The sequence below is a fragment of the Tubulanus polymorphus genome, chromosome 9, assembly GCF_964204645.1.
Source record: "Tubulanus polymorphus chromosome 9, tnTubPoly1.2, whole genome shotgun sequence".
In the NCBI taxonomy this organism is placed as follows: domain Eukaryota; kingdom Metazoa; phylum Nemertea; class Palaeonemertea; order Tubulaniformes; family Tubulanidae; genus Tubulanus; species Tubulanus polymorphus.
This window is the reverse complement of record NC_134033.1, coordinates 8,172,016-8,187,873: the sequence shown is the minus strand read 5'-3', so window position 1 is coordinate 8,187,873 and position 15,858 is coordinate 8,172,016. Positions and strand designations below refer to the sequence as shown.

General features: G+C 38.4%; 1 protein-coding gene across 4 annotated transcripts in view; it reads right to left on the bottom strand.

The window, feature by feature from the left end:
* Positions 1-15,858, bottom strand: part of LOC141911050 (uncharacterized) — a 73,758-nt gene that overhangs the window by 23,715 nt on the left and 34,185 nt on the right. For all 4 annotated transcript variants that reach the window (XM_074802011.1, XM_074802007.1, XM_074802009.1 and 1 more), the window contains exons 13-17: positions 13,902-14,094; positions 11,190-11,319; positions 7,676-7,749; positions 7,339-7,415; positions 6,038-6,563 (exon numbers count right to left, since the gene is read on the bottom strand). In XM_074802011.1, the coding sequence (XP_074658112.1) occupies positions 6,038-6,563; positions 7,339-7,415; positions 7,676-7,749; positions 11,190-11,319; positions 13,902-14,094 (1,000 nt within the window). The remainder of the gene's footprint in view (positions 1-6,037; positions 6,564-7,338; positions 7,416-7,675; positions 7,750-11,189; positions 11,320-13,901; positions 14,095-15,858) is intronic.

Here is a 15,858-nt window from a genome sequence, read left to right as displayed (position 1 = left end):
TTTTGAGGGACAGAGATGCCCATTCGGGACAGCCATCAATTTTCCAAAAATTTCAGCATCTCAGCTTTTAAACTTAAAATCAACCACAAACACTTATCTTGTGCCCAGGTGAGGTGAGCTACATCATGAATGAACGTTTCTCAAAATTCACGGACAGGAAATCTAACTCAATGTATGGGAAAGTTTAGTACTGACTGCTAGCTCCACAGTTTTCACCTGCCATATTAAATCATTCCTGAGTACCATCTGCTACCCCAAAATGTTCACTTGCCATATTATATCATGCCTGGAGTACTGACTGCTAGCGCCACAGTGAACTCTTGCCTTTAATTATATACACTCGCGACGTATATCGATTACTTAGTCCCGTACTGCTAAAAAAAAGAGCCAACTTTGCATTGAAAACATTGAAATTAATAAACAAGAGCCCCAAGGGGCACTATGGCCAGCCTGTCGGCTTTTCATAAAATGGCAAATGATGCATTCTGTGGGTTAAATTTGTCCAAATACACTCCAAGCTCATAGACTAGTCAATCCCAAGCTAATGATTTACACATTTCAAACGTATTTCCATAAGTAGCACAGACAGTGACTGGAGCTGGCAGGAACAAATACCTCAGATAAATCTTTTTCCCTTGGTCTTATTGATTTGAATGCGGAATAGAATTGAATTATCTGAAATTTGCTCAATAAAACATAATTGAATTGGATTTGCGGTTTTACCTTGTTCGATGAGTTAAAATTGACTTGGATTTGATATTTACAATGAAATTCTGTGACTGTCCTGCAAAATGCAGGACGGTTGGCAGCTCTGCAAGTGTGTAATTGAGTATCCAATTCCTCATGGTGGTGAGAACAAATTCTGGATAGGCCTAATCCCAAATCAATGTAAGATGTGTCCTATAACAGTGTTATCAAATATCAGGACTATAAGATAAAACCTGTGAAAAACCTGTAAAACATATTTTCCATCTACGAACAAAGACTGACTGGACTAAGATGGCTGCCGATGATCAAAAACCCATTTGAAGATCCGTCTCAAAGTATCCCCATCACAAATTTCAATGAAATATGACAAACCACTAACAAGCTCACAGGCCTCCGAATTGACACTTAAAATGACCCTACTTGTGCCAAAAAGGTGACAGGACCAACATCCAATACTTGATCGACGTAATATTTTCTAATGATGATGGGCTCTAGGAGGAAACATATGAAACATCAAGACATTTGATCAAGGTATCTACAAAATCTCTCTTGAAGACAATAGGGGTCCAGGGACACCATGCCCAGTTGGGAAGTGGTTTCAAATGCTCAACAATCTAACAATTTCAATATTCAACGCCCCTGGTGATCATATACAAAAATCAATGACCTCAAAACTCACCACAATCATAGAACATGTCAGCAGCTATGATTTTGTAATTGATTGTGATAACAAAATATGTAGGTACCTAGGTACCAATGTAATATGGAAATACTAAATTACTCTACTATTCAAGGCCCTTGCGTCCATATGCAAACCCAATGACCTTGAAACTCACCACAATCATAGAACATGTCATGAGCTACAAATTTGCAATTGACCATGGTACTGTAACGAAATATGCCTAGGTATCAATATAATAAGGAAATACTAAATTATTCTACTATTCAACAACCCCTAGTGACCATTATAGAATAAGTGACCATTATAGAATAACTAATGACCTTGAAACTCACCACAATCATAGACCATGTCATGAGCTACAACTTCGCAATTGATTGATAATAATAATAATAACAATTGATTTTTCACTTAAAGATAATGAAATAATCAATACAAAAGCGGAGTTTACATCGATAAGTGAGGGTACAGTCACAGAGCCCACAGGCTGTAACAACTTTGGACCATGCCAAGTGGTGACTGTACCCAAAAAAGAAAGAAAAGATTACTAGGATACTACATGAGATGGATGAAATGAGACATGACATGTTTATATGAAGCATCTTCTTATCAAGCTGACCATCAGGAATAACAATTTAGTGATATCATGAGGAATTAGTTTTGAATTGTTAATATTTCGCCAGGGTTAGTTTTTTGAAGTGAATTATTGGTGAATTAATAGAAGGGGAGGACTTAATTGTATTTGGATGGTTCTGCCAGATTATTGGCACTTTAGTCAAAAATGATTGATGATCTATATTGGATTTTGGATTGAGGAAACAAAATATGCATAGGTACAAATATAATATAGAAAAACTAAGTAATTGTATTATTCAACGCCCCCAAGTGGCCATACACAAAAACCAATGACCATGAAACTAACCACAATCATAGAACAAGTTATGAGCTACAAGTTTCCAATTGATTGTGGTAAAAAAATATCAATATAATGTGGAAAAACTTTTTTCCACCTATGAATGAGTACTGATGACACCAACATGGACGCCATTTGCGCGATAATTGGCTGATCAAAAATACCTGTCTGGTATGAAAGATCCCTTTCCAAAGAATACACATTACAAATTGCAATGAAAAAGGTAGCTACAGGACTCAGAATTCAGGCCAAAATAATTGTCACAAATATTGGCACAAATACATTTATGGGCACAAAATAGGTCATAGGACGGCCATCTTGAGTCCGAACGACCAAATGTTCCTTATGCTTAATGGGCCTTGGGATATTCAAATACATACGGAAGATCAAGGAAACTGATCAAAGCGTCTTCAAAATTTTCCTCGAAAACTTAAATAAAGGACCAATGGTCCAGTGGCTCGCCAAACTGGTGTGAAGTAAAAAAATCTGTCACTTAGGCTACCGATATGCATTAAATTAAACAAGAAAAAAATATATAAAAAAGGACTCAATTTTGGTCAGTGTGAACTTTTAAATATAGCCCAACTGACTTTTACCGAGAATGAAATCTTCGAAAAATTGATTATGGGCCTTTTGTCTGAACAAATGTTCACAATTGTAATACATCCCTTGAATGATGTAAAACAACTAAAACTATGAGTGACCAGATAAGATACGGTACAAACTTGGTGAGAGCCTGGGTTTCATCGGAGGTTTTTTCATTTTTATCACACGGACCAATCTGGACAGAAGTTCTTCAAATTTGAGGCCAGTCAGTGCCGGTTACTGACGAAACAAAGTTTATCAACTGAGATAATAAATTCACGATAGGTTTGCTTTAAGTAGCTTACATCTTCACTCAGACAAATCGTTGTTACGCGCGACCTATACCGTGGCGCGCGTACTCTATAACTGATACATACACGCAGTGAACATGAGAGTATAAGGCGATATTGCCTACGCCACTGTACACGACTGTTTTCAACGCAAACGCTCTACTGTGCAGCAGTTAACAAACTAATACTAATAATCAGGCTCCAAAATGGATTGCTAATGCGAACGTTAATAAAATGACTTAAATTAATGATGATAAAACAAGTATTCCAGTCGTTAATACCAGACTCATCTCTAAAAATTCGATGCTATCAGTAAATCAGCCGTGTGGCGAACACGGAAGTAAATTTCCGCATTTCGAAACCACATTTTCGTGCCGCCATTTTGTTTGTGAAATAACGCGCACAAGCTGATCCACCTCGTTCAATGTTATGACGTCATGATGGAAGTCAAAACCGAGTCACCAAAAATTTTATAGAACCAAGATTTTGAGGGGTTTCGTCTTTGAAATCCCATACCTACCGAACTAAGCGTCGAATCTTGGCGATATAAAGTTCTTCCAACGCAAATCGCATTGAATTTTCACATGTGTTATTTTGGACATTCAAAGATGCTGCATAAAAAAAAACGTGCTCAAATAAATCGAATTTTTTATATTTTTTGGTTAATTTCTCAAAAAATATGAAAACCACGGCTTTCAACTTTGTGCACCATAAAGAGAAACCAATTACGAAATATATTTTTGCTTAATCCGTTCAATTCACCCATTAGTGATGAAATGACAGGCTACTGAAATTGCGTTTGAGTGTGCTAAAAATAGCTTCGAGCGTAGTGTATTAAGCATATGAATGATTATCGATCGGCCAGACCGTTGACATAGGCTAACGCGAGCCAAAAATGCGTAAAAAGAGCTGATTTTTGCGAAACAAAAATGGCTGCCAGTCGGCCATCTTGATTCAGAGAAAGCCATTTTTTTGGCTGAAGATGTGTCTAGGGTAGAAACATGTGTATCCCAAATATCAAGAGATTACACTGAAGCATTTTTAAAACTTCGGACGGACCAACGAACGGATGAAAAGTGAACGCAATAACCCGCTTGGATTAAAGTCCCAAGTGGGCTAAAAAGTGAATGCAATAGCCCTCTAGGGCCAAGTGGGCTAAAAAGATTTTTATCAAAATCGGTCAATCGACACATACTTATTTAATTGAATTTTGCAATCATATATTGAAACTTCATGACTGTGACTTCCGTTAACACAACACGCACTGATCATGTCACCGAAAAAACCTCAACATGGCTTCATGATTGCTAATTCATTTTGAAGAAAATGGAACCAATGATACTGCATAACTTTCTAAACGCATATGATTTCATACAATCATCGATGAACTCAGTCTGAATAATATTCACATCGTTATAAACTGCGACTGAGTTATGACTTTCAAACACTCACTTAAAACATGGCTTCATGCTTTGATTGTTTTTGAAGACAACTGAACCAACACAACTGATTTTAATCATCAGTGAACACAGTCTGAAGAATACTCACACATGTAGGCTAGCCGAATAAAAACCAATGCCTCTGCTGATTCGATAGGTGGACTACGATGTCCAACAAAAATATCATGGTTTATATGAACTATTAATAATTGTCAAGACCTCTAAATACACTGATGAAATATTTCAATGACTACTGAATCAAAAGGTCACAATAACACGAAATACACAATAAAAATGCAATACTTGAAAACTTATACCTAACCAACAACTCCACGGCAACAGGGACACAACTCCACAGTAACAGGGAATATTTGAACCTGATGACCGTCATGAGACTCTGCAAAATGACTCAAGACTTCTTGTTTTTGAGGCTGATCATACTAATGCAATTAAATTGCATGTATCAACCTGCAGCCCACACACCCTTCAGACATTCGTATTGTATTGTTTTCATAAAAAGAGGCATCTTTATGCCTACTTCTAGGTTGTCTCAGTACAGGTTGACAGTAATTGTCTTTTTAAGTCAAGTCTTTGCCATTCATTGTCGATTCACAATGGTGACATCCTGAACACATGGCAGTTGAAAATTGGATGAGTGGTGATAAAGAATCAAATATCTGAGTGGGGTGGGCCAGGGCTGAAGATTGATACATGCAGGGTGCATGCTTCCAGTAGATTTCTAAGCAGATAACTGACATCTTAAGTTACAAGCCTGTAGGTTTTCTGCCATTGTCTGTTTTATATTCAATTTGGCTAGCAGTCCTAAGATCCTATGCTACAGTTGAATTTTTAGTTTTAACTCTAAGAATCAAACATTCAACCATGAACTGTGGAGATATGACCTAATGAAACTGTTTCTGATTATGAAGATGTGTTTGTGATCTACTAGTCTCCGAAATGTCATCATGCTAAAAATCGAATTGAGGTACTGTACTATAATGCGATCTACTCCAACCCTACTAACAGCTGCAGTTCATGTGATCGTTTATCAATTTGACAAATTTTATTAATTTGAAAATCATGCTAGGTTAATTCGATCTTGATTGAATTCGTGTGAAGAAATCAAGCCTGATGCCCTTCCCTCAACTAGCACGACCAGGGCCAGGTTCCATAGATTTGGGTTATTTTTAACTCACAAGTTAAATGATACAGTGAACCCCGATATAGCCTACCGCTATGTACATCTAAAAGAAAATACATAGTAAAACAAAATCATTCAGCACCGATGTGGTCGTTAGCGGGGGTTGACCGTATTAGGTTTCATATTTAATCAGGCCTATGGAGTCAAATAACAACACTGCGCAATGATGCAACTGCTTAACACACACGTACATACACTATGAGTAGATGATGTACTCCCTACCTGACGACTCAGTTTCCATCACTTCACTACTACCATCCTCCATTGCAGCCTCCGTCTGCTGCTGCTGCTGAAACTGCTGCAAATCCATAGGTACTGTCGCCGGGTTCAATAAACTAACGAGTCCTGTCGACGCAGCCATCTGCTGACCGGTCATTGCCCCGGACGACGACGATGCAGTAGCAGACGGATTGTTCGCGATCACCTCGTCGTCCATAAACTGATATGGGTCGAGATCTATTTGTGCCTGCGCAAGCGCGCTACTAAATATGTCCATCGGAGTGTTGTTGGTCAACGTGACAACACGAGGGTTATTATCGGTGGTCGATGACACCGGTTCTTCCTGTTCGGTGATTGGCGTTGCATCTGGTACACTGAACCGCGAACCGGCGGTGCGCGAGATCACTTTTCCGTCGCTCGCATTCGCATCGGTAGCGTAAAATTGTCCAGTTTTTGGGTCGAGATTTCCGAGTAAATTCCGAGTTCGCTCCGACGATTCAACCTGCCCATTGGCGACCATTTCAGCCCCCTAAAAAGAAAATGATGATTATGATTTTTTCGAAATATAGCTGCTAAGAAAATATTTCACACTCGAACTGACATGAAATATTTTTTCATCACATGTCATTAAAACCTGAGAAGATGACTGTCACAGTTGGTCTTGAAATATAGTGCATTTACTTGAACTAGAAAATCATTTTCAAAATATACTTCGAATCATCGCTTTTCAGCCAATAGAGAGTATGTGATTTGGTAACTTGGCTCAGGCCAACTAACTGTGTGGTGGCTTCAAGTATCGAACTGAATTAAATAGGAAATGCCATTGGATTGGATTGGTTGGTTTTTCTACTGATTTTAATTCAAATACTGGAACTTAAGGATCTTTCACGTGACCTTGTCCAACAAATAAAGATATCGAGTTACTAAAAAAGATAGAAAAGGAACCAGGATATGATTGCTAAGAAATCTTTGATACAGAAGGGAAGAAAAATATATCATATACATGAACATAACATGGAAATGTTAGAAAATCAAATGGTATTGAGGCAATTGTGAGATGATCATTCCGTGTGGCTGACTCATAACAGATGCTCCTGATAATCACAGACATGAACTTTTAGCCTCAAAGTGCCGGATTTGTGAAAAAGTTATTTTTCTTCAGTGCCAAAAGTCACTGAGCTGTAATACATGGCATGCAACACTGGCATTCCATTTCCTATTTCGAGCATTTTAAGGAACTTTGAGGGTTAGTCTTCCCCAAGCACATCCATCAATAATCGACGTGTGGCGAATATATAACATACCTCATTGTTTGACGGTAAGGATAAATACCGCATACTGGAATCATTCTCCGACTGCAAACGAACCGTTCCGCTTTGATCTGATGAGAAATATAAAATTTATCACACTTCGTTGACTCTTCTGATGGGTAAATAAATAAGCATAGCAAAGGCAAAACCTCGGGCCAGCTGCACAATCGGGACTTAGATTAGACCAGTCGAAGCCATATTAGTCCTATTACAACCCAAACTAAGACCAGTTTCAAGATTTGAGACCAATAATGGACTTAGGACATGAATGATTGTGCAACAAGCCCAGGACTTTTTTTTAGGTTGATTGAGCAAATGAATTGATAATCACCCAAATGAAAGAACTGTCCTCTATCGATTTGAACGGCTGGGTTTGACTGAGTCAAACTATTGACATCCACAGACCTAACAAATTCAAACAAAAATCACATTTAATGACTGAGGCCTTTTTTTAATTAGCGGGAGTACATATTTTTTGGGTGGAAAGTGGAAGGGCAAAGGGGAAATAAAAAAATTTATTTCTATTGATAACCCAGTGCCAGGATCCTCGAAGGGCAAAGGACAAAAAATTTACAAAAAAACCTTTTATTTTTTTGTCATGTTTTTGCATTAATTTTCTGAAGGATCAGAAATAAGATTATTTTCTTACATTTCAAGCGCCTCTCACATTGATTTTCCTATTTAAATGACTGTTTGAAAGAAATTAAGTTATTAAAGAAATAATTTAAACAGGATATTCTATAGGCCTATAGGTGGCATTGAAGACAAATATCTAAGTAAAAAGAGATATATATCTAAAAATCATAAAAACTCTTTATTTGTAGTAATAGTTTCAAACGCAAGAAATCATTTTCAGATATCAGACTCATTTTTATTTTTTTCCCACGACCGACAACTGGCAGACCGTCCTCCAGGAAGACCATACATCTCAATTTTTACCACCTCCTCCTCGCCACATATCATTGACGGAACCTGCAATATCGGCAGATTAAGTGAAAGCTTTGCTAATCGCCGTTCGGTCTCACGAGAACCCTTTTTGGTGATTAACAAAAAGCACGCCGCTGGCGGAGTAGGCGCCGCCATCTAGACTGTTGTACTACGTACCGAGAACCACTGACATGAAACATACTCGAACTTTTATTTTTCTATTATGTAACCATCTTTTGTTTTGTACAACAGCTGCCAAGAAAATAAAGTTTCATCTTTTATAATAGCAAGTTCGTTTTAATCGGACGGGCGCAGAAATAAAAAGATTTTTTTCATTTTATGACAGACCTGCCAACATTGAGTTTGACTATGTCTGAACAATTCTGATTTTTGCCAGTAACATATAGGAGTTTCTCAGTAACATCACCAGTTTGACAGATTACGCAATGGTAGAAAAATGTCTGAATGTACTTTCCAAATTAGCCCGTAACGTATTGGAGTTCCCCAGTAACAGCACTGGTATCCCGCAATAACACGGATTTGGTAACGCTTGATAGTCTGGTTTAAATTTCTGGAGCCTGCATTTCTTCTGGGAACAGGCGACGGCTTGATCATCAGCCAATAGAACAGCGATTTTCGATTCACTATAATTACTATCGTCCATTTTCCTTACCACATATTCTACAGAAACAGAACCAAACACGGCCTACTTCCGTTTTCCGAAGAAAGTTGCCACAGTAAGCACACTGATAAATGATAAGCAGGTGGGGTCATATGTCGGCTGGGGATTGTGCTATTAAATATTTTAATACCAAACGTAACGTATAACGGCAAAACCGTAACGGTTGGCAGGTCTGTTATGATATCTTTTTGGGGAAGGCCCAACGGTTAGACGGGGGAAAAAATCAGCACTTGGGCCAAAACACGGCACTGGATCCGTACTCCAACTAATTAAACTAGGGGTCCAGGGACACCATGGCCACTTGGGAAGTGGTTTCAGATGCTCAACAATCTAAAAATTTCAATATTCAACGCCCCATCCAATGACCTTGAAACCCACCACAATCATAAAACATGTCAGCAGCTACAATTTTGTAATTGATTGTGGTAACAAAATATGCCTAGTTACCATAAATATGGAAATACTAAGTTATTCTACTACTCTTCGTCCACTGGTGACCATATTCAAAACCCAATAACCTTGTAACTCACCACAATCATAGAACATGTCATGAACTACAACTTTGCAATCGATCATGGTAACAAAATATGTCTAAGTACCAATATAATAAGGAAATACTAAGTTTTTACATTGTTCAACGCCCCCTGGTGGCCATATGCAAAAACCAATGACCTTGAAACTCCCCATGATCATAGACCATATCATGAGCTACAACTTCCCAATTGATTGTGGTAACAAAATATGCTTAAGTATCAATATAATGTGGAAAAACTTTCTTCCACCTACGAATGAGTACTGATGACACCAAGATGGTCGCCAAATGCGTCATAATTGCTTGATCAAATATACCTGTCTCGGGTACAAAAGATCCTTTTCCAAAGAATACCCATCACAAATTGAAATGAAAAATGGCAAACCATTAGGAAGCTCCAGGACTCAGAATTCCGACCAAAATTGACATTTTCGGGCCAAAAAAAAGGTCATAGGACAGCCATCTTGAGTCCGATCGACCCAATTTTTCTCATGCTGATGTACCCTTGGGGGATATCAATATATATGAATGATCAAGGTAAATGATAAAAGCGTCTTCAAAGTTTCCCTCGAAAAAGTGCTGATTTTGGCGAACAATGGCTGCCAGTCGGCCATCTTGAATCTGACAGGGCCAGTTTTTGGGGTGAAGATGTGTCTAGGGTAGATACATGTATAAACCAAATATCAAGACATTACCTTGTTAAACTTCCCAACATAACTGAATTCCGTCTACGGACGGACTGACGAACGAACGGGCGACGGACGAAAAATGAACGTAATAGCCCGCTGGGACTTAAGTCCCAAGTGGGCTAAAAAAGGCCTGATGATTGAAGGTTTTATTCCTCTACGAGAAACAGGGCATCTCTGGAAGGTTTTTATTACTAAAAACTCAGCATGATTTCACTATATAGTCGAGGTCATCATGAATGAGAAAGTCATCACCAGTAACTAATCAGTAACAAGTAAACTGAATCCTCAAAATATTCAACTCTATGGTGCCAATGCACACCATATAGGGTAGTATGTTTATGAGGCTGATAGAACATCAGGTGCTGCCATCTGCATGGAATTCGGGCATTACTTTATGAGAGAAATGTTGATGAGTCGTTTCCAAAAAGGTAGCCCTCCAAAAAGGAGAAAGTGTTAACAAAATTGGTTTAGAAATATATTGGTTTATTGAATATGGTTAAGCTGAAAAATATTGGTTTTTCCACGGCGTACATTGGATTTTCCTTCTTCATAGAAATTTGAGGAGTATCTTCATGGGGCCTCCTCAATGGTAAGTATAAACAAGAAATGAACTTCTTAATATGTACTTTCCTAAATGTACACTATGATGCATGTTTATTCCATACAATCAAAATTGTAAGTAAGTATACTTACAATGACCACCGGATACAGTCTGCTCACGGCACAATTGCCAAAACCCATGACCATGCAGTCCATGGGAAACAAGCTTCACATCCATGATTTGACAAGGGTGTTTTGAAGCTGTTTGCGGACTGAATTTTGATTCAAACATATGAACCCTGGATTGATGAGAGACTAGTGCATGGAAGACTGACTGCTATCACCGGGGTTCAAACACATGAACCCTGGATTGATGAGTGACCTACACATGAAAGACTGATTGATAGCCACCACCAGGATTGCTAAGAGATCAGCGGTTTACTATTCAGCCTCTACTCTGATCCGGCACACTTACCGAGATTCTGAAATTGAAGTCGCCGCTTTCAATAAACCTTTTATACTCGGATTGGTAGTTGTTGTATCAGCCATCGATGTTGATGCTATTTCATCATCACCCACATCATAATCGACCCATTCATTCAATTCTGAAATAAAGTACAAGCAACACTTTTATAGACTATTAATGGAAAAAGAAGAGGGAAAGAGGATCAGGGTCTCAGGGGTGGTCTCAGGGGTCCAGACCCCTGCTTTACTATGGAGGTTGCCCTTATGTAAAGACAAAGATTGCTTAAACCTGCGAATTTGACACTCATCCTCTCGGAATTTGCATCTTTTAAGGTGTACATTTCTTTAAAAATACCTTAACCCCAAGAGTGCAACCTGCGAGTGGCCTCTGACATGGCTGCTTTATCTGAGAAATACCTTTTTTTCCTCTGGACCCCAGCCTCCCAGATTCCCTCGATTCGCCCCTGCCCCTAGACCCAAGAGGCATCATGGATTGGGAGTTCTGATCTAAATCAGAAGATCATAATCACACTGATTTGAGCGAACTGGTGCGATGGCTACTTTGTTAGTTAAAAACAACTAAATGGCCCACATAAATAAACCCAAACAAAACAAATTTCAGGCATCCACAGCAATGAGTGACTTATAACATTACAGCAATTAGTATCTGCATACAGTCCTAGTGCTTGGCCCATGACTAAGTAGACTAACAAACAGCAGTCAAAGGGTTGACAACCGACTGAGCAATATATTCTTATCCTTGCAATAAGTCAGTGTTCTCCATTAGGGGTTTTTAAGGGGCGGCCCACCCCTTTAATTTTCATGTCCGCCCCTGAAAAAGTTGTCCGCCCCTATGAAAAGATTAGCCGCCCCTGTAGCCGACATAGTTTGAAAATCTGTCAGTGACGATCTTCAGTTCGATATCACCAGCGATTATTCTCTCGTAGACACACAAACAAAAATCACCAGTATGTCAATAATTATATAAATAGTGAGTCAGACAAACGCTTCAAGCCATAAAAACTTAATACATGTACGTCAATAATTGTAGAAATGGCTCATCACTGAGCCACGCGGCGCAGCTCAGGTAGGCTTATAAATATCCTGGGATCAATGCACACTGAAGCAGCACAGAATTAACTAAACCAGTGGCCTCAATTTTTCAAGTCTCAATGCCCATAGAAAAACATGTATTACGATTACCAAAATATTTTTCAAACATTAGGTTACCAAATGGAAGTAAATAAATGCTTGCTGAGCTTTATTGACAAATCTTAGTTATATGAATGGAAGAACATCGAACTATTTTATACACATAGGACTACCAATCTTCATCAGAAAAGTGCTTCAAGCAAACTGCCAACGATCGCTTTCTAGCCAAAGGCTATAAAAAATTACCAAACTTAAACTAGTTGACCCCAAATGCATGGAAAACGCATCTGAGCACCTACAAATAGTACATTTTTCCGTGGGAGGGCCCCCGGAACCCCCTTCCCAATGAGTGCTCGCGCCTTAGGCTCGTTTTCTGAGTACGTACCACCCCTACAAATTTTTTACAATGGAGAACACTGTCAGGGTTCATAGCCTCAAGACCAACCAAAATTCAAGGCCGTTAGAGAAACACATTCAAGGCTTTTTACCCCCATGAAAAACATTTTTACAGCAATATTTCCTCGCTTCATCCATTCAAAAACATTCAAAACAGCTTTAACGGGGTTCATTGTGCCACTGCTGACCCGAATTCACTGATATTTACCGACACAGCCAACTACAGCAACTTTAAGAAATTTGATAATTTCAATTTTGAGCCAACACTAATGCCTGCACTAATGACTTTTTAATTAGTTGAAGTACAGATTTTCCATGTAAAATCTTGGAAAAATAACGGAAAAATAGGAGTGAAAACTGTATCGGGTTGAATTCCAATGTTGGGAGAAAATTTACTATTTGCAAATAACTAAGATGGAAATATTTTTAAAAAAACTTTTTTTTCTAAATAAAATCCAATGAAAACAACTTTTTTCAACCAGATGTTTTTGGCGGGATTTCGGAGGGATCCATGGTCCATGTCAATTGATATCATCTCCGTGAAAAGCGTTATACATGCAGCAATCACGCACAATTGAATGATGATTCATCATGAATATACATAGTAGCAGGTTTTCCCCAATGACTCAAATAGACACCTACTGTACAACATAGGTCTCCAAGGATGAAAAAAAGAAATCAATACGATTTACATACCATGCATTAGGCATCGTTACTCTGTTATCAAAATTTCTATCATTACAAAAAACACTCATAAATCTACAGATTTGCATCATTTTCAAATTCAAGGCCCTTAAATCAATTTTCAAGACCAAAGTGCTGAATTCAAGGCTTTTCAATGCCTTGAATTTCCTTTTGACAATCCTAGGCTTTGCAAGGATTTCAAGGCCCGCTACGAACCCTGTATTTGTTTGCTTCCAATAGTTTTGCAACTTGTGACTAAGACGTGCGCAGGACATCTTCAATAAGTGAAGAACCCTAACTCCCCAGTTTTTGAGATCCCACATGATCTCCATAAGCTCGGGAGATCATTCAATGCATATAACAATAATACATTCTAGAATTCATAGCCAATAAATCAAAAAGTTTGAAGTTCCCAGCGAAAAAAAAAACCTGCCGCCTCTACAGGTATTTTGTTAGTGATAAATGTCACCAGCATCTTAATAAAACTTACTGTCGGATGATGATTTGGCATTACCGTCGCCGGTAGAGGTAACGATGCCCTCTTCTATACATCTAGTGTTTGTACCAATCGTATCAGGGTTGAGTTGTTGTTGCATGCTGACTGCGTGGATCAGTTCAGCGAGGACCGACGACGAGGCAGCCGGTCTCTCAGCTCCATCTGTTGACAGAGTTCGAGTTTCGATCTGAAAAAATCAATCGTTTATTCCAGGAGTCAGATTTATAAATACACGTGTACTGGAAATTTCAGATTTTTCGCACCATTAAAAATTTGTTGGCTTTTTCACATTTTTCCAGATTCCAAGGTATAATAACATCAACGGGAACTGATCACAACCTTGTCAGATTGAAATGAAATCTCCCAAATTCTAACATAGCTTGTGTATAAATTCTAAGCTCTACAGTATATTGCCATAAGAAGGGGATCAAATATTTTGACTTCTCTGGAATTTTTCACAATTCTTTGAGCAGATACCCATTTTTCACATGAATCTGTTTGTTGTCTATAAGCTTTAAGAAATAGTTCATATTAAATTGATTTTCAAGTGAAGATAATCAAATAACTATGTTGAACAATTCACACCACTTACTGCTAATGACATACACCAATTATGTTTTGTGTACTGTAAGACAACAGCCAGGGTATTTTGTAAAACGGAACTATAATAAATCTAAAATCGTACTTTTTGACAATTTCAAACTTCAAATCTGCATTCAGAAATAAGAAAAATCCTTGTAAAAAAATTGTATGGGGCTTGATGAGGCAGCTTCACAAATCATGGGGCTTCACAAATCATAAAAGATCTAAAGACCTTACCTTCAATCATTTCTTATTTCAAACGCTCGAAGAACAGGTCTTTAAATCATTAACACGGAAAAATCACACATAATAACTGCATGACTCATCATGAATATACGCAATGGTGAACTCAAATAGATAGACATCCTCCGTACAATTACAATATAAACCACCAGGATGCCGAATGAATTCACTTAATATTACATACAATGTGCATGAAATTGAAATGAAGTTTTGTTAGACAATTAATTGTTATAAATTGAACAATTATCAAGATTCACTGCCCCTTTTTAGATTTCAACATATTTGTTTATTTAGCCTGGGCGCACACTAGCGGAGGCTTCCTCTAACGCACTTCACAGAGGTTCAAACGCGGAGAAAATACGCCACCCCAATATTCACAATCACAATTTTTTCACTTTCACATGTGGAAACAGGGCCATTTTACATTCAATAATCATGGTTGGGCCTACCCAACCCAATGCTTGCTTCCTGTGTGCCTGTTTGATACATGTTCATTGATCACAGGAGTGTCAACATGTACCGTATTTTCCGGTGTACAAGTCGACCCGGTGTATAAGTCGAGGTCAAATTTTCAGTTTAAAAAATTGTGCTAGGGCTATAAGTCGAGTCGCTTCTTCATGTGTTTACATATGTCACATTGAAAACAGTGCCGATGTCATTCTCATAGTAGTTGAGAGTCTTTACCACTGTTGCATTATTAAATCATTGGGATCTGTTGTTTCTAATATTAAATTACCGGATTAGTGCTCATTGTTTGTATCCAGTGTTGAATGTATAGTGTATACATTGAATGCCGCGCGCCTCTAGTCTAGTATTAGACTGCTGCATATTGATTATTGGCACGCTGCCACAGCATCATCAGGGGTGGATCCAGGGGGATGGGTAGACAGTATTGGAAGGAAATTTAAGGGCACCTTTCTGATCTTAGGGCACACCCAGTATCCAGGTCAATGCGAGCGCCAAAGGCGCGAAGTCCTTAGAGGGGGGTCCCACCCCCAGAAAATTTTGAAAATATGGTACCATTTAAAGGCTTTTAGAGGGCTTCTAGAGGCTAGCAGAGCAATCCAGAATAAACGAATTCGAGACAAGATTTCAACAGATGCGGATAAAAAATGAAGCTGGCGAA